General features: G+C 33.0%; 2 protein-coding genes across 9 annotated transcripts in view; both read left to right on the forward strand.

The window, feature by feature from the left end:
* Pax (paxillin) overlaps positions 1–1574 on the forward strand; it is a 62784-nt gene extending 61210 nt beyond the window's left edge. For all 6 annotated transcript variants that reach the window (XM_036376420.2, XM_036376410.2, XM_070106955.1 and 3 more), the window contains one exon: positions 596–1574. In XM_036376420.2, coding sequence (XP_036232313.1) covers positions 596–862 — 267 coding nt within the window. In that variant the 3' untranslated portion in view covers positions 863–1574. The remainder of the gene's footprint in view (positions 1–595) is intronic.
* Positions 1575–5610: 4036 nt separating this feature from the next.
* Positions 5611–20241, forward strand: LOC106623574 (peroxisomal acyl-coenzyme A oxidase 3). Of its 3 annotated transcripts, none has more exons than XM_014243145.3 (6): positions 5611–6298; positions 16939–17090; positions 17187–18110; positions 18178–18303; positions 18713–19055; positions 19119–20241. In XM_014243145.3, the coding sequence occupies exons 2-6, from the start codon at positions 16956–16958 to the stop codon at positions 19667–19669; spliced, it is 2079 nt and encodes a 692-aa protein (XP_014098620.2). In that variant the 5' UTR covers positions 5611–6298; positions 16939–16955; the 3' UTR covers positions 19670–20241. The 3 variants fall into 3 exon arrangements, with proteins under 3 accessions (XP_014098620.2, XP_036232300.2, XP_014098621.2); XM_036376407.2 differs by having other exon boundaries at positions 5611–6101; XM_014243146.3 differs by lacking the exon at positions 5611–6298 and adding an exon at positions 8530–8617.
* Positions 20242–20471: the final 230 nt, after the last annotated feature.

The raw sequence follows: 20471 nt of genomic DNA on the forward strand, positions 1-20471 counted from the left end.
ATGTCGCAATTGTATAAGCTAGCGATAAGTAAAAAAATTTTTGTTTGGTAAAATGGCGACTGTTTGAAAAAAAATGTATTTTTTTACCTTTTTTTTCGTATTTTTTTTACCTTTTTTTTTCGTATTTTTTCAAAATAGTAAAAATTTTAAACCTAAAACTTAAATGCAAATTTTAAAATTTAATAAAAAAATAGATATTTTTGAAATTCTACACTATAATACCCTCTTTAGTTATGCGTTTTAATCTAAGTTAAATTGAAATAGGATAGGATGAAACAGATAGCTTGAAGATTACGTGTGCGGAAACAATTATGAAAAACTAGCATAAAATATATGAAAATAATAACGATATTTGTAAATTAAATATCACTTCCAATCAATTTCGCTAATACAAAATTAGATATATACGTACCACTCATAACCGAGACCCTTAAAAAATGTCCAATTATTTCACACGCTTCGAAATATTATAATTGCTATATAATTTTTGACTCTGCTGCTGAGCTGGTTTATCGCATACTTCGTACTTTAATGTTATAATAATAAAATAATCTTATTTTCATAACTAATTTAATGTTCACCTATTTATTTGTAGGACTGTCGGCGGCCCTTCCAAGGTGGCTCTTTCTTCGATCACGAAGGTCTACCCTACTGTGAGACACATTACCATGCAAAACGTGGCTCCCTTTGCGCCGGTTGCTCTAAACCCATCACAGGTCGCTGCATTACTGCCATGTTCAAGAAGTTCCATCCGGAACATTTTGTGTGCGCCTTCTGCTTGAAGCAGCTCAATAAGGGCACCTTCAAAGAACAAAACGACAAGCCATATTGCCACGAATGCTTCGAAAAGGTTTTCGGATAAATAGTTTAACTAAAATCATCGACCAATAGTCAGGACTATCACAACAGTCGCATATGCATACATACATACTAAATACATAAAAATTATGTATGCCACTTATGTTGTTAGTGTTAGACGTTGGAAAACGTGTGTTTATTTGTTATTAGAACGAAAACTTTTTATAATTTCAATTTTTTTGCCTTTTCAAAATTACATTTTATTGCCACATAACTTGAAACGTAAAATAATTTTGTGCAAACATTCAAACTTTAGCATATAGTTTATAATATTTAATTAATTGTATATTTTTTATTAACCCCAATTGCTTAAAGTAACCAATGTTTAAATGTTATGCCGACCAATCCGTTATATTTTTAGACAATTTTTTTCTACCGCCATTTCTTCGTTCTTTATGTAAACAAAAATTCGTAAGTTGCGGGTAACATTTTTTATAATTTACTGTTATTAGGTGTACAAATTACATTTGTCTGTATGTAACTCGGCACGAGTCTTATAAAACTCAAAACTTTGTTGATAATATGCAATAAAAGTAATCGTTTATTATTCGAGGTTGCATTGAAATAAAATTCGTCTATATTCCAACAGTTAAAAGTGCCGAAAAATTGTAAGAGATTGTTACCGTATATAATGAGTCATGAACAATTATTTACGATTAAAGTTTATTGGTGAAACGAATAAATCGAATTGAATAAATTTTTAACAAAACAAACTATTTAACATGTGTTTATGTATTAGCTAACAGGAGACCTTTAAACTTAGCTGTTTCGACAGAAAAATACCAAAGGAAAAAAATTTTAGTTGAGTTGGTTTAGGGTGGGTATGCAACGTGGTAGTTATTATCATGAAAAACATATATCAAGATTAATTTAACTTACTGGAATATCCACAATAAGTATGTGCAGCGATAATTTCAATATCAATATCCGAGCTAGAACTGCTTGGAGATTAATTTGATGTGATCGTTGACTGGAAGTATGAACAACGTTCCTGGCAGAGAAGAATCAAGCGGCGCCAGAAAGGTTGTAAATGGAGATATTTACATTTCCAGGCCATTAAAGAAAGTAGTATATGCAATACTAAAACGTTGTTTGTAGCTATTACTTTTAAAGCAGTTATGAATAACTCCGCAAGGGTCTTCCAACGTGTGTTACGAAAAAATCGTGAAACGGGATCCCAACAGTTGGTCGGTAAGGGTCGATATCTGTTTGATTTCTGTGATGAGAAGGTTTGAATTTTGTAAATTTATAACTAGCCACAACATAAGTCTCTCATTTTATTTTTATTTTTTTGCTTTTTCTATATGCTTTAGCCTTGGAGAAAATAGTCGTTTAGGTCAACACATTGACTACATAACGGTTTTCTGCGGCTTAAGACAAGTAAATGGTAACTACAAGGCTCTTATAACGAAACTCATATTTATCAAGATTTTTCTAGATGATTAACTTCTAATATCAAATGTGTCCAAAGCTCCAGATCGAAAAAAGAAAAATGTAATTTTAGTTGTAAGAATGTAATGTGAAATAAATGTATAGTTTTTTATTTCCACATTTTTACTACTGATAGGCGTATAGACGAATTAAACCAAATATTCGTTAGCGCCCATGTTTTATAACATTTGTTCTTAGTAAAATTTTATGTTTCGCACCTTTGTCATTGATCTTTACTTAGGTGTGACTAAGTAAAAAATTGCATACTCATCCATTTACCATTTAGTTACTAAATGAATATAAAGTAAGAAATATATATGCGAAACCTATAGATAAATCAAACGAAATTTCGCGAATACTTTTATTGGGACGATAAGCCTTAAAAAACTATCGAAACAATATTGATACACACTTCTGATGTGACGTAAGAGTATATACACTCTAACCTACATATTTCCAATATAATAAAATTCGTTAACTCAATAGAAGATATGTCATTGGAATTAAGCAAAAATATTCCGATTAGCATTATATCATTTGTAGCAAAAATTATAGCTATTGGTATGATGAATAAGCAATTTGTGTAAGTTAGATGGATTTTATTAGAAATATTTAGGATATAAAATAAAATAGAATAAAGAAGCTAAGTGAGTCATTGACTGATATTAAAACTTATTACAAAACATGTTTATAATTCATTTACAGTTTCGTCGAATAACGAATAATGAAAGTATTTAAAGCGCCAAAGTGCAAAAGCGCCAAATCGGAAACAACCACGTCTTTTCCCATGTAATACACTCTTTTCAATTCCATCTGATTATTTCCTTTCAAAGTATACTTGTATGTATAAGCTAAGCATCAATGAAGTATTAGATCGGTCACTCTGTAAAATGTCGTAGTGAAATTCATATTTTTCTGATAATAATGTGCTCAAATCAAATAATGTTGTTCAAAATTGGTAAAATCGGATCAATAGATCCACTAGCCTCTTTATACCTTATATAATATAATAATTTCAAACTCCGGGTCGACTTTATACCTTATATATCGTTCAACATGTAAGATAAGATAAGATTAGCAAAATTAAGTGAACGTATATACCATATATGCTTCGGTATGCTATAATTTAGTGTGGAAAACGGATAAATTACCCCAGCTTCTCATGTACATACACAGTTGTCCATAAAAAAAGGTAGGAGTGAACACCTGAACAAAACGAATCTTTCAATTTTAAACAATAAATATGTTTTTTGTCACAGAATTTTTGCACAACATATTCAATAATGATGTATTAATATTTCCATAGTCCATATATATCAATTAAAATTTAAACAATTTTTTATATCACAGTTTATGCTAAATAAACTAAAAAACTAGTTCCACATAAAAATAGAAATATTCGATGTAGTGCGAAAAAATTTTTTTTTTCAAAATTTTAACATAAAAGGTTTTTAAACCTTTACGGTATAAGAAAATAATTCATAAGTATTTCATTAAATAGCTTCGAGTTTTTTAAACAGAGAATCACACTTCCTGGAAGTAGAGTCTGTGGATCCTCGCAACTTTCAAATTGTAATCATTCCGAAACTTTCTTTACTACCTGACGCGGATCTCTCAAAATGGTTGGTTTTCGTGCAGAAATACTTTTTTCATATCTGCCGTGAGGTTTTTTTTATGGCGTTGAGGCCAGGAGACTGAACAGACTGAAGCATAACCTCGACTCCGTTGACTGTGTACATAACTTTTATTCACACTTGCTGACATGTTCAGCGTCATTTTCATGTTGGTATGCCCATATAAATGTTTTCTTCCATCAGGAATATAGTAACATTACTTTATCTAATATTTAACATATACCACTTGATCCATGTCGCCTTCAATGAAGACAATTGGACCAACTCCAATGTGAAACTCTATCATATTTTTAGCGCCGCCATTTTGGCGGTTTCTCAGGGATTATATTCGTGTTAAGCGAACGCTGAAAAAAGTTTCTAAACTTTTACTACCAAATAATTGAATTGTGAATTCAGCTGACCCAAATATAAATCTAATTTTCCGATTATATTTTAGATTTAATATACTTGAAATTCTAAAAAGGAAATGTCTACCACTGCTTTATTTTTATGGAAAGCAAAAAAAGGGTATCGGAGAACTAGTAAAGTGAAGCAAGAATAACGATCATTACATTAAAAATTTGTTTCGTATTTTATGCATTTTATTATATTATATAAATATGCAGACTAATACAGTTTTCATGTTGGCACTCCTATTATTTAGTGGTCAACTGTCCACATAAGGCAGAAAGCTAAAGGTTCAATAACAATTAAAATGTATACATATGTCTAGATACATACATACATACATTAATTTAACATTAGAGCTATTATTTAAAGAAGAGAAATGTCAAAACTACTACGGTACGTGAAATATATTTTTGTTTCTACTTATTTTATTTACTCTTTAGAAGTTATTTTAGTGTTGTTACATAATTATATACGTACGAGTATAATCATGATATAAGATTTTTCTTATCAATAGCGAACATTTATCTCATTTTTTATTCACAAAAATTCAAGCAATGTTACCACTCCAAGTAATTATTTATATTTCAATAATTTGGCATTCGGTAGTAACTTCCAAAGACATTTAGAAAATTATTAAAATCAAATAAAACTTCAACAAATTTTATATTTAACCCCGCAGAACGGCAACACTGTACTCTAATACTCTCTTAAAAGGTCGCATGTCGCTCTCTTCTGCCGCAAAATGAGTTTTGAACACCGTTTCATTGTCATTTCGTACCGGTCGCGTTTTCAAATAAGTAGATACAATTCCATACCGCCTACAAATACACTGATATATGTAACTATAACTTCTAACATTTATTTCGTTTATTTTGCGCATTTTTTTTTTTTGATATATTTTGAGAAAACCGCCGCTGCTGTTGTCCCAGTTATGAATATGCCGAATAAAAATGTTTCTGATGTATCACGAGCCTGCATAAGCACCTACACACGTATATAAGTATGTATGTATGAAAGCAATATTATCTGTTGATTAACCAGAGAACTTAGAACAATTTCATTTATGTTCTCTGTATTAACTACTTGACTGGAAGCCGGCTTGCTGACTACACATACACATATAGTACTTGCCTGTATGATTTCTACCGCCAACGCTCTACAACTGACTGCCGTTGTGGCTGCTGCCGTCGCTGCGGTTCCCGCTTCCGTCGACGGCGGCGTTGCCATTGAAATTTAAATTGAAAACGACGATGGTTCTCAACTTAATGGCAGCGAGCTCATGTCCACACATTAGTATCTAAAGAGTTCAGTAGTTGCAGATACATCGTCGCTTTCAGTGGTATCTAAATGTACGCAAGTTCGGAGGCTTATACATATACAAATAAACACCGACATATACGTTAGTGAGAACGTCCACCAACAACATATCCACTTATGTATATATACCTGTGTAACTGTTACAATCACCATTAACCACCCCGACGGTGTAGACGCGCACAACTCAACAGTGACTACCCACCCACCTAAACACTTCAATTTCCTAACTTACGCTGTTCCATTTGAGTAGTGTACACGCACGGCAATGCAGTAACTAGAACAAAAATAGAGTGTGATTTTTATTCAAGTGTTTCGAATTTCAAGTTCATAAATTGTGTGATTGTGTCCGTGCAGAATCGAGGCCAAAGCCATAAAACCAAAAGTGAAATTAATTGCAAAGCCCAAAAAGCATACCGATATTCTACAAATATTTGTATAAATACATATATAAATATATAGTAGTAAATCAGTGTAAGTGCATATCGATTCCGAAACATTCAACATTTCAACGAAACTCTTCCACGAAGCAACCCACAACCGGACAGTATTATTTATTTAGGTTTTTGTTTAAAGTGACACATCCGGCGTGGCATCTGGATTGCGACCTGGCTGTGAATTAGAACCACAAAAAGAATACGTGCATAATTCTTCCTTTCCTCCAAAGACTGGTTAGTGCATATCTAGTTTTGTATACATACATACATATATGCTCGCTTAAATAGAAATCTGTGTATTTATATAATTTGTGTGTGCATGTGCGAAATTCTTGATTTTTATCTTGCTACCTGTCAATATACCTATATACATGCATTGTATATATTTATATACGTTAGAATTTATGTCAGTCGGTCTACGTGTACGTGACGCATCTGTTGAGCGTTTGCATATTGCCTGCGAGTGCCGAAATATGTGTACATACATATATAGTGTACGAGTATATTAATTTGTACCTGTGTATAAGCAAATATTGACATACATATGTATACTTATAAGCATATGTATGAATAAGGTGGTAATAGTTATTCCAAATATATTAACTTTTGAGGGCTTGATACACATACTTAAATATGTACATATATACACGTGCACACGTACATATTAATGTTTAGCAACGAAACTATAAGTATGCACTTGTGACAGTCACTCAACTATACATATTTCAAGTAATTTATCAAATCTTAGTATGATAATAAGTTACTAAGAAGTATGCGCATAGCCTTTCAAAAATACATACAAAAATATAAAACTATGGTACATGTTCGTGTACTTTACTAAAAGTAACAAATATCAGTTACTCATTAAGTGTATAATCTTTCTAGTAAGTAAAAAACCCAAAAGCACATGATGCCATGCTTTTCTATTTCATATTTCCATACATACATACATAATACATATGTGTAATAATACAGCAATTCATGAGAAAATATCAATGTAAGTGAAATGCCGGCAACGCAGACGCATACTTTATTGCCGCCGTCACAATGGTCATCGTCTCTAATCAGTAGCGGCAGCGTTAGCGTGCATTACATCACTGCAAGACAAATGTGGCGCGATAGCGGTTAATAGCCTTGCATGTGGTCAGCGAATTTGAATGACAACACACGTAAATATTTACGTATTATACTTAGATACATACTCGTACATATGTATACATATGCAGGGTGGCTGTAGGTGCTCAACCAACCGTGTAAGCTAACGGTTTCTCTTCTACGGGCCTCTAGCGATTAGAGTGATACGCATAATTTAAATTTTAAGAATTTTGCGCTAGAAATAACGTCAATTAAGTACAGAAAATTTAAAGTGCATAAAGGCGGGCTAAATTACTACTCGACGAAGAAATTTACATACATACATACTATGTAGTATATCGACAGTTGGAGTCAAGACGACAGGTCGTTTTTAATTCGTAAGTCACGAAAAATATGTGACAAACCCAGGCAACAGTGGCCTTTGCATTCAATAATATACTCATATGTATTGTACATGTATGTAAGTATGTACATATGTATTAAATCAAAATAACGAAGCATTAATTATGACTTTTCAAGGATCCAAAAATTATGTAAATATTACAAAAAAATACTGAAAAACTAATTTATAGGATATTTTATAATTAAGCGTTAGCCCTTCAAAAGACAATAACAAACCTCCAAGAGTATGCTGACTTCTTTAAATCACGATTATATTTTATCGGAACTATTATTTAGGAAGTCCGGGATAGGATAGTTCGAATTATAAAATGCAATCAGAGGAAAGAAATTTATATCATTATTTAAGAAAAACGATAAAACGATGAGTCTTAATTTACAGAGGCTCTCTCTTTTTTCGACTCTCTTTATCTTTAACGCAAAATAGGTACCTCGCAGCTTCCAAAAACAACTCACATTCAGTGTATCATTCAATAAAATTATTTCGAAGAAAACTGTCAGAACTGTCAATTTAACAGCTTCTTCCCGTTAGCTGTGGAGAATTAAGATAAATATTATAAAGACAACTCATAGACAATACCGATTAACTGCATTCAAGTTAAATTATAAATATAATATTAATTAACACTTATTAAACGTGGTCAGCACGGCGCATACGCCCCTAATTCGTATATATACATATGTAAGTATATAGGTTGAGTACGATAAACGAAAAATTTACATACATATATATGTACCTATATATATACTGACTATATATACAATATATATATATATATATATATAAGTATATATGTATGTAAATATTTGGTATATCGTATGATCCTGTTTTGAACTTAAATATATGGAGGGTAATAAAGCACTATATCAGTTATTTGTTCTGCTTAGATAAATAACACATCACGCGATGGTACATTTATACCGAAAGAGTACATACTTACTTATATAATAACCGAGTACTTTTATTTTAGCATGGGTTATGGTTTTTCAACTTTTAAATTTATGAAGTACAGCTATTCAAAAGGAATGTATTAGAGGCAGTTCTGTGTTGAGAACGTGGTAAGCGTATGTTGATTTTATGAAAATCTTAGTACACTAGAAAATCATTACTTAACCGCGATAATCATTGGTACATGTACATATGTATGTATATATGAAATAAATAATTCTTCAATTCTTAATAAATTTGAATGCATCTACTTCATATGCTTATAACAGCGAATGAGCAAATAAAATAGAAATATGTATACTATATATTATACTATATGGATATTTACATACATACATACATACATATGTACATGTATATACTTCATATGCGAATATACTTCATAGCACAATCGCCAGACATGTGATATTCAAAAAAGTGTATTCCTATACAAAAATGGAGACATAACAGTCAGGAAGTCTGTATGTAATAATTATTACTTGACGAAATTTAATAAAATATTGAAAACAGCATTGGCCAAAGAATTTGTTCGAGTTTCTATTGCTTCCAAAAAGCTATTGCTTACACAAAAAGAATAATTAGTGACTGTATGGCATGTTGCCTTTCAGTACTTTTGTGTATTTGTATGCGTGATATTTTTTTTATATACATATAAAATTATATTATTAAGGCTTGTAGAAAAACTCATTAACTCTCCATTTCTCAAATTAATGATTTATCAGTGTGCGAAAAATACAGTTTTATTTAAATTTATTTTATTTGTTTTGATTGACGTCTATATTATGGAAGCGTACATACATACATCTGTATATATGTAATTGATCAGCGTGAGAAGTTGAGTCGATTTAGCCATGTCCGTTGGTGAATCCGTCTATCTGTCTGTCTGTAAATACACGAACTAGTCCCTCAGTTTGTGAGATATCGGTCACGCCCATTTCTCCCCAAGAAGCTGCTCTGTTGTCGCAACCGCCGATATCGGACCACTATAGCATTTAGCCACTGTCATACAAACTGAACGATCAAAATCAAGCTCCTTTTTTTATTTGACAAAATATATTCACGCAATTGGGCAAGGTAACGGTGCAATCTTCGAATATATGGTTCAGATCGGACCGGTATAGCATATAGCTTCCATACAAACTGACCGATCTAAAAAAAGTTCTTGTATGGAATCAATTGTATTTGACTTGACGCTTTTTCTTGTTTTAATTTCTTTCGTAAAAATTATGTTAATAATAATATAAATAACCGTACTATTATTTTATTTCTTAAGCAGCATTATTTATTAGTAAATAACTCCTATAGAATTTTATTTTACAACTCATAAATAAAATATTACGCTTTAAAAATGCAATTAAATATAATTAAATTTAAAAACTTCCAGACGAAGAATCTATTTGAATAAAAAAAATTAATAAAGGCAAACAGTTAACACCCTAATGCATGTAAATACTTATATTCAAACTATTCCGAGATAGTATGTGATATGGGACTTTTAGTATTTTTTAGCGAAATTTCTTCAGATAAAATCAAGGGCGAATGAATAATTAAATAAATTTATGAGCGCCAATATACTTTCGTACATATGTATGTACATACATATGCACACACACATTTGCAGGCGAGATTGCATGATTTGAACAGCAAAATTTGAGTGGAATATCGTCCGATTAATAGTCTCAACACACAAGCGCAAACCAATGCGAGTATACAGTGTATAAACATAGTAAATAATATACAATAGTAATTTTATTTATAATACTGCAAGTAAAACGTGCACATAACTCCTCGTGGCGAAACTTTTATTAATATTTTTAACGTATTCTAGTAGCTCTTATCTTTAGACGAAAATTAATAATATTTGATGTATTTCTGAAATTCTTGCATTTCTACTATTCTACAGTGAACTCTTATAATCCACATTTTAGCATACGCAATCCTAGAATTTGTGGGTCAATCATCCACAAAACATTTAGATTGCAGAATCCACTCCATTGTCTTAAGTAAGTTTAATTTTAATGCAACTTGGACAATATTTTCAATTAACCCTGAGTATTACGCGAGTGATGCCTAATAAAATTAGAGTGTAAAATCAGCAATTTATAATAAACCAAAGGTCAGTGAGGAAAAGGTACAACATATACGATATTAAAGAGTACTGCTTCATAAATAAAATAATCTTAATGAATTTGTTGGCCTTTGTAGTACGAAATTTTTATTGAAGTTATTGCCGATTACATTCATATTTACAAGTACAGACATAAATGGGATACGATGCCTTTTTGATTTATTTAGACTGTAAATAAATGCCTGACTGATTTTGAAAGCCACCTTCAGCACCCACAATGACTTTGAATTATTTCTGAGTTTAAGTAATAGCATGGTTACAAAAATTCGGTTACGGTATTCACATAAGACAGATCTCAAAGCTCCATTAATTTTCTGCAGAAACTTTTTTTTGAATAGTGTATTCGAATTATATTTTATCATATATTCTTCCGCATTCTATATTTTGATAGTTCGCTTTGGTGACTTATAAAGTATATAGTAAATATTTAATGTTATTCATAGCCATTCATATTATATATGAAAAATATCCATACTCTCAGTATGTTTTACTTATTAATTTACACCTAATCTGTAAGCCCCTTTCAATAACTAAATAACAATATCAGACTAGAGTGTGTTGTTGACTACTACTTTTTATTAATACTTCGGAAGTAATATGTGACTAAAAGGAGACACTTTTAGCCGTCGTATTATCTCTTCTCCCTCCCTCTGCCACGGTATATGTGCCTAAATGACTTGGGATAGGTCGGGTGGATGGATTGGAAATGTCCACATTGGTTATTGCTAAAGCCACCTATTGACGCTACCATTGCTAATTTAAATAAACACACGTATATACTTACATATGTACTTTTCTTTATGTGTACATAAAAGTAGTTATTATTAAACGAAAGTAAATTCTTAGACCCACACCGCGTTATCAGATCCGACATGATAAAATCGGCGCATATTTATACATATATTCAACTACATACATATGTAAATATACAATTTTGTTTGTAAAAGTGTGAAGTTATATTTACTTTATATCAATAAATATTTGATTGTCAATGGGCGCTAGACAGCATATAAAATAAATAAAATCAGTGTTGGCTCTAGGGCATAGTGAACTTGATTTACCATCGCTTGGATTAATAAATGTTCCCAGATTCATTATTATATATATTTTTTTAATTTTCGTCAGCAAGTAACTCTTACGATGCAACCTTGTGTTAACATATCCTCTAACACATATGCATATGCGTTATGATTGTTTCTTTCGTGAAAGAATTCCGCTTTCCGCACCAAATAACATTTTATAAAACCAAAATAGCGTCCATGCCTGATGTCTTTATAAAAAAAAAAAAGGTCTATAACTTTTTACAGTTATTTAATATTTAATTATTTTACAATAGTAACAAGAAAAAACGTTAACTTCGGTTGCGCCGAAGCTATTGTATAATACCCTTCACAAATACAAAATGTTCCTTAGAAGAACTTGATTTCAATTGTTCAGCTTGTATGATTTAATATAATTTCTTTGGATATTCCATTATTGCCTTAGATAATGATCGGTTCCAAATTTCGTGAAGATATCTCAGCAAATAAAAAAGTTTTCCATATATCCAATTGTATGGCAGCTAAGTATGTGCTATAATAGTCCGATATCGCACATTCCAACAAAGGAGCAGCTCCTTGGTGAGAAACCATATGCTAAATTTAAGATCGATATACATATCAAAAACTGAGGGACTAGTTCGCGTATATACAGACGGCGGACAGACGGACAAGTCAACTTAGCTCATCATGCTGATTAATGTATACTTATATTTAATAGAGTCACCGACGTTTCCTTCTTGGTGTTAAAAACTTCGTGGCAAATTTAATATACCATATTCAGGGTATAAAAACGCATCTAAACTTTGATCAGCAATTACACGTAAAAGCAATCACAGAGTTATCGAGTTGAATTCGTACAAGTATGCGGATACCTCATTAAATTGGTATTACCGCTATCCTCAATGCTACCCAGAATTTGTTTTGCATATTTTAGATTAGTTTTATGATGAATGTTGTGAATGGCTCAAATGACAAAAAAAACACAATTTTTTTTTATTCTTTGATTTTAAAAACTTAAGCAGTAAAATCAATTATAATAGTTTATACAATTTAAAAACGTTTTTTGACACGACAAAAATAATTGCTCCACCAAGAAAGAATCGCAGCACAATTGCGCATGCGTCAGTGGACATGCTGCGCAGTTTGTTTGAAAATCTCGTATATGTAGTTTGTTCGATTGGCTACGCTTTAACGCTTGTCGAATTGAAGATAGCTAGTAATTGACTGCCATTTGAAATAAAACAGAATACAATTTTTTCTCTTACCCTAGTGTTATGGTTTGATTGTTTGGTTTGGCTTACATTTTTCCGTCGCATATGTCAAGTTGAACAGTAGTTAGTTGTATGCTCGTCATTGTCTGCTCTAATTGAAAATAAACCTTTTTGGTTTTGGCCAGGAACCGAGATCCAACTGTAATCACTACACTATTTCATCACCCAATAATATTATTAATAATCTTATTTACAATATGAAGCTGCTGGGACTTAGTACATATATTCTGAAAATATTAATAATTTTGAATAGCCATCCATAATTACAGATAGTTCTAATAATAGGAGCCATATTCTTTACTTTAATTCACATATTTCCTTGCGGATTTCGAATAGAAGACTGAGCATAATATATTATTATAACAGCATCATATCGTGGTGGCATATTCTGCTGATAAACCTCGTGTTCTTCGTTTAATTGTTTCTGTCCCATATACATACATATATTACTTAATCGTTCGCTTGAGGATTTGCATAGATTGTCCATTCATCAACCATCTTTTTCGTCTCACATGCTGTTCTTGCTATTATATATACATATAAGTATATTAATTCATCGCCCACCCTTCAATTGGTAAATTAAATAATTAACGTCATTCTTGATGTTTATGAAGGTTTGAAGTGGGAAATTTCTTTACCACTTCGCAGCGTTAATAGCGCCAGATAGCATTGCTTATCAATTCAATAAAAAATAATTAGAACAACTTAGCGGGAAATGTAATTGGTTTTTACTTGAAATAAGCCGAATATATACTCTAATGTACCATATGTAGATACTTATATAAACCGATGAGATATTAATTCATCTTGGCGTGATGGCTAAATAGTCACGGATCTAAGTAGTTTTGTTCTTCAATGTTGTTTATCACGAATCTGTGTGATTCACTGTGATGATAGTTACAATTTTACATAGCAAACACTTTACAAAACGCCGACGAGCTTGCGTGTATCTTAACCTTACCAATCTTATCGATTTGCATTCTTATGTTAAAAAGAACGATCAAACAGACTTTTGTTGGACAACAAAGATTTTTCGATAAGTCCGTAAGATCCTTCAGAGAACTAGTATATCCATTACTCACCTAGCCTAATATTGAGTGCAATTTCAATATTCTAATCAAATCTTGTTGCAGTACTTAAAAGTATATAAGTATACATAAGTTTTCATAAGTACATATGTATGTATGTATGTAAGCACATACGCACTCATATCGACGAGTACATGTCGATCAATAAATGTCCCAAATTAACCGTAATTACGTAAGCCTATATCGTGGAATGAAATTTACATAGATTTAGTTCACCTTGATTTTTCCATTATCAGCCACCTAACTATATGTATGCATACATACATACATACATACAAGTAAACGGGGAAATTCTAGTAGACGTCTGATAGCAATCGACCACATTTAGGTCATAAATACGTTTATTGTATAACGTACACCTTAGCAACGTTCTTTGATCTCGATTAGATTTAATGTCTAAAGGTTGTGAGTTGCATGTTCTTCAGCAGATTAGTCAGTTTTAAAAGAAAACATTGACCATCGTTAAATATATTTTGTCTCAATTTGCTGAAACCTGAGCCTTTTTCGAGGTAGATCAAACTTCTTGGGAACCATTTCGATATAGGATTCATTTAAATCTGCACCACCACGGCGAGCTATAGCACTTTGAGACCACATGGAGCGAAGTTATACGATGAAATATTCATTATATTTTACCCATTGCTAAGTTATCTAACCAGCACGCGTCTAGAAATTTTCAAACTGTTTATATTGTAGACAAACTTGTATTCTAAATATCATGAACATGTGTCTCCATAAATATTTTTTTACTTGAAATTACCGTTGTAACATATCTAATCGTCTCATGACAACAGATGTACTGATTTTAAAACATTCGAGCTTACATACAAGTAAAAGCGTAAATGGATATGAGCGACGGTGTGTACATGGAATTCAAAAGTGAACAACCACTTTATTTATTTACATTGTTGAACTCGCTTACAATAACAAAATTAATTTTTCAGGAATAGAGGTTGGCAGGTCAACAAAATGTATTGTAGTTTATGTTATTGCGAACATAATACGAGTATGTACATATTAATTTATTCAAAGATGTGTGCATAAATATTTATGTACTCATATGTATATAAATTTTTGATATGTCAAAGTGTGATTTTTTGATCAGTTTATCTGACTTGGATGCAAACTAAAATATATCGATAAAATTTTGTACACATTTTCTTCGGCATTTAATTATATACAAAGGTAATCATAATCTCGTCTAGATAATTGTACATACATATGTATATAAGTATGTATGCAGCGGAAACTGACTATACTATCACGAAGAAGGTGAAAATTCATCGGAACGATGAGGTTTGATTTTCGACCACTTTTTGCCGCAATTGGGGCCGTATATCAGCAATAACGCGCGAACATTCTCTTTCAAGGCGTCAATGGTCTCGAACGTATCTCTGTAGACAAGCGACTTCACATAACTCCAAGAAAAATAATTTAGCGGTGTTAAATCGCATGCTTTGGAGGCCACGCTCAGCAAAAGTTTCCTCCTTGTTTGTTTCGTAGGCTCTATGTAGCATTATGACCGGCTTCAAACTGTGGCTTTTTGAGATTGTAGCTGCGTCTAAACATTCTTCGAACGTACGACACACTTGATGGCCGTTCGATCTGTTCATTATGAAACGGCAAAGTAAATTGAGTATAAATCGAGTAACAGCTGTCAAAAAGACCAACTCCGAAAAAAGTATTATCTCATTGAAAACCACACGTCTAAAAAAAACACCCGTTATAAGGTTGTGTTGTTAAAAACTGTTCTTCTTCTCTTTTATGTTATCAAAACTTTCTTGTTTAAATTTCGATGTTATTGGGTCTTTTACAAACAATTCGTATACCGCACATTATTGAATATAGAGTTGTTTAAAGAAATTCCTCTAAAGTGAAAGATGATGTTTAGATTTTTAGTCGGCCACGACTGTATAAATATTGAACGTTTATTATTTTTGGATTTATTTTGAATTATTATGATATTGGAGCCATCTTCAATCAATTCTTCATCGACCAATGTGAATGCCCTTCATTATTTCTATTGTATAATTCAAAATTATACATATTTAGGTAGGTAATAAAAAAAAAATGTCCGAAGCTTTCTAGAAAAGTTGTCTCCCTTTACAGTCCATTAAAAAAATATAATCAGGTTTGCAATTCTGACAACTAAACACATCTGTCTTGGATCCGTCAATACCCCTGAATATTTCTGAGATCCATGGCCAGTCTGGACATGGTTAAAAAATGGGTCACCGTTTGCACCAAACCATCACTGATTCTTATTTTTTGCAAACAAACGAAAGATCTTGGCGATTACAAGAATAGTACGCCATGTCTCTCTGCGAATCAAACTATTCCATTACCTCAACAAAAATTTCCGAAACGTTTGATTTCAAAAGAAGAAATCACTGACACGCCACTTAGATCCCCAGTCTTGACTCCACCAAATTTTTTCGTCAAGTTACGAGTAATTGAAAATCAGGGAGTACGCCAGCAATCCACATACCATTGATAAGTTCATGGCAATAATTCGTGATCGCTATGTTTATTGAATCCAATTGATTATAATCAAATTACAATCAGTTCAAGCAAAGTCCATTGAATTACTCGAATTTTTACAATAATAACGTGTTTAAATTCCTCAAACTGTGTAAACCGACTCATTCATGAGCACTTACTAAACAGAGTTTGTTTACCTGGCTATCGATGTATGTATGTATGTAAAGCACTTATAAGTCTGCCAATGGTTTCAGATTTCAAACACATAGGCATATATGTATGGTACATATATATATATATATATATATATATATATGTAGTACACGTACAATACATACCCTCGCTCTTACCGCACATGGTTCAACGAGAGGGTGTATTTTAAATTTCATAAAGTTGCTCATTGTATTTACTTCTTCATTGCAGTTCTAAAAGCCGGCGATATGAGTCAAAACCCGGACACTACATTTTTACCGGATCTTCCAAAAGGACCTTTATGTAGATATCGCAGTCGCGCTAAATTCGACTGGAAGCAGCTTAAAGTGATATTCGAAAGAGAGCAGGACTTGCGCATAAAGGTGGGTGATTTTACGTTATATTAATAAGAGCTAACGTAACGTAGAGCTCGTAACAACTACAGTTTCTAATGACCAATGCTATATTTTATTTTGCAGTATAAAGTATGGAAGATACTTGAAAATGATCCACTATTCTCCAAACCACAGTCTACACTATCTGCCGACGAACAGAAGCATCTCTGCGCCATGCAAGTTAACCGCATGCCACATTTGAATCTCATACCGAAAGAGATCGAACAGAAGAGTTTCGGTGAAAAAACCAAATATTTGATGAGCATAAATGAGGCTTTGCACACATACTGTCCGAGTTTGTCAGTGAAAATCGCATTGGGTGTCGGACTTTTTAACAACGCCATACGCGCTATGGGCACAGAAAGACACATGAAGTACTACGACGCTGCGTGGAATCGTGAACTTATAACGTGTTTGGCCATTACAGAGCTGGCGCATGGTAGCAACACGAAGAGTATTCGTACCACTGCTACATATGATCCAAAAACGCAGGAGTTCGTAATAAATACGCCAGACTTTGAGGCGGCGAAGTGTTGGGTTGGTAATTTGGGTAAAACGGCCACGATTGCGATGACATTTGCCAATTTATACACGAATGATTGTGAAAATCATGGGCTCCATGGTTTTCTAATACCTATACGCGACCCGAAAACACTGCAGGCATATCCAGGTGTGTTGGTTGGTGATATTGGCGAAAAGATCGGTCTGAATGGCATCGACAATGGCTTTGTACTATTTTCAAACTATCGCATTCCACGTGAAAATCTTCTGAACCGCACTGGCGATGTGACACCAGAAGGTGTTTACGAGAGCGTCTTTTCTGAACCCGGTAAGGTGTTGGGTGCTGCTTTAGAGTCTTTTTCGGCGGGTAGAATTGGCATTATGCAAGAGTCAGCGAATACTCTGGCCAGTGCAGCTGTAATTGCTGTGCGTTATGCAGCGCTGAGAAAGCAGTTTGGTCCCGAGAAAGATGGACCGGAAGTGCCGATAATTGAGTACCAGCTTCAGGTGCGTGTTAATTTTTCACATGAAATTATTATTATAAAAATTTTGTTAATCGAAATCTCACTCGTAGCAATGGCGCATATTCCCATATCTGGCGGCAGCTGGTGTACTAAAACTTGCTGTAGCGGAGCTGACAGAAATTTATCTTGGCATCATTGAAAGATCCCAGAAGGATTCTAATGGATTTGAGTTTTTGGTGAGTAGAATGTCTAGAAAATGAGTTTGGCAATTTTTTTATTTAATTTACTGTTGATTCATATTATACTGAAAGTCTCCTATATAAACAAAGAATTCTGCCGATTTATAATTTGTTTTCTTCCCCTTTTAAAAGAAATGCGACTTAATAACTTTTTTTGTCCCATCAAACAGGCACTCTATCGTTGGCCTTGCCAAGTCTTTATAGAATTTAGTCGGTTGTAGGACTTTGCTATATATGTACATATATGTACATAAGTATATATTACGAACTACACTTTTAGAACTCCTATTGTACTTGTATGTAATAAATCTAAATAGAAATCATCCGACAGAGTACATAACTATGTACATAGATACGATTACATACAATTTTACATATAGCTGATTTGTTTTTATTTAAATTGCAGACCCAAATTGTGTCCGAAATTCATGCAGTCATTTCTTCATCGAAACCCCTGCTTACATGGACTGCAAGAGATGCTATTCAAGAAGCGAGAGAAGCTTGCGGCGGTCATGGTTATTTAAAAGCTTCCAAACTAGGCGATCTGCGTAACGATCACGACCCAAGTGTCACCTATGAAGGCGACAATAATGTGCTCGGGCAACAAGCATCCAACTGGCTTCTGCGACAATGGAATAGCACAGTTGAAAGTCCAGTGGGCACTGCAAATTTTTTGAAAAATCGTGATGATATTCTGCAATACACCTACGAAAAGGTGGCGCAAGAAACGCCAATTGAATCTATGGATTGTGAGTTAAATTCTATAACATATATTTGAGCAGATATTTACTTGCAACATTTTGTCTTTCTAGTCGCTCTGCAATGCTACGAGTGGATGTTGTGTTATCTACTGCAGAAAACAGCGAATCGTGTGGCTGAAGACATAAAAGCCGGAGCACATCGTTTTGATGCTCGCAATAACTCTCAGGTGTATGGCGCGCGCGATTTGTCATTGGCTTATGCGGAATATTTCGCGCTAAGTCGTTTCCGCGAGCGGTTCCGCCGTCTGGAAGTGAACACTGAATTGTCGAAAGTACTGGAACTGCTCTTCGCCATCTATTCAATGTGGTGCATTGACCATCACATGACCACCTTTTATGTGGGCGGATTTGCAAAGTCAGCCTCGTTTGCCGAAACGATACGTGCACGCCTGCTTGTTAAATGTAGCGAACTGAAGGACTCGGCAGTATCGGTAGCAGACGCATTGGCGCCGCCTGATTTTGCACTTAATTCGATCATCGCCAAATCCGACGGGCTTTTGTACGACAATTTACAAAGTGAATTTATGACCCATAAGGGTGCATTTGAGCGCCCCTCTTGGTGGAAAGATATTATTATTCCTCAGGTTAAGTCGAAGCTTTAAAAAAAAAGTACTCCGCCGAATGTGAATAGGCAAACATATTGCATTTTTCTAGTGTAGGGCATTTTTACAAGATGAATAACTGTACTGTAGTTGAATGTAATGTGCGCGTGAATCATGAAGGTGATTGGGTCTGTATAGAATATATAGTATGTATGTAAACTATGTACGAATATAATCTGTGTAATTTATTGGCGCACAGTCTTGTGCAAAATATAAGTATAACTGATAGAGAAATCTATGATAATGGAACGAGTATATGATATTTTTGTGGCTTCAAATTTTTACATACGCAAACTATTTGATATGAAAATTTATTAAGTAAATATATTTACATACCTAAATATTTATAGTATATACCTATATATGTATTTATATCGTTTCATATTGAATTAATATAAAAATACTTTTATATATGTATCTAATTGAATTCACAATACCACTATTGTATTTCCTAAATTAATTTTTGTATCGATGCTACGTTGGAGTTGTTGTTATGAGTTTATTAAAATGTATGTATGTATTTTGTAGCTGTTAAATCATTATATTGATTAAAAATTATAACTGAAGGAAAATTGTTGTATTCATCTCAAATTATTTTGCGATATAAAAGGGACGGAATATTTTCAAAAATCAGCAAAAAATAAATTTAAAAAAAGAAGGAAAACAAGTAAGGAAGAACTAAGTTCCGGTGCAATTGAACATTTTATACTGTCGCAACTTGCAAGGATCAAATCCATGGAAATACCTTCAAGTGTACGCAAAACTTTATACTTATGTATTAAAACATGTTGCGAAGCAATTT

This window comes from Bactrocera oleae, chromosome 3 (genome assembly GCF_042242935.1).
Source record: "Bactrocera oleae isolate idBacOlea1 chromosome 3, idBacOlea1, whole genome shotgun sequence".
NCBI lineage: Eukaryota > Metazoa > Arthropoda > Insecta > Diptera > Tephritidae > Bactrocera > Bactrocera oleae.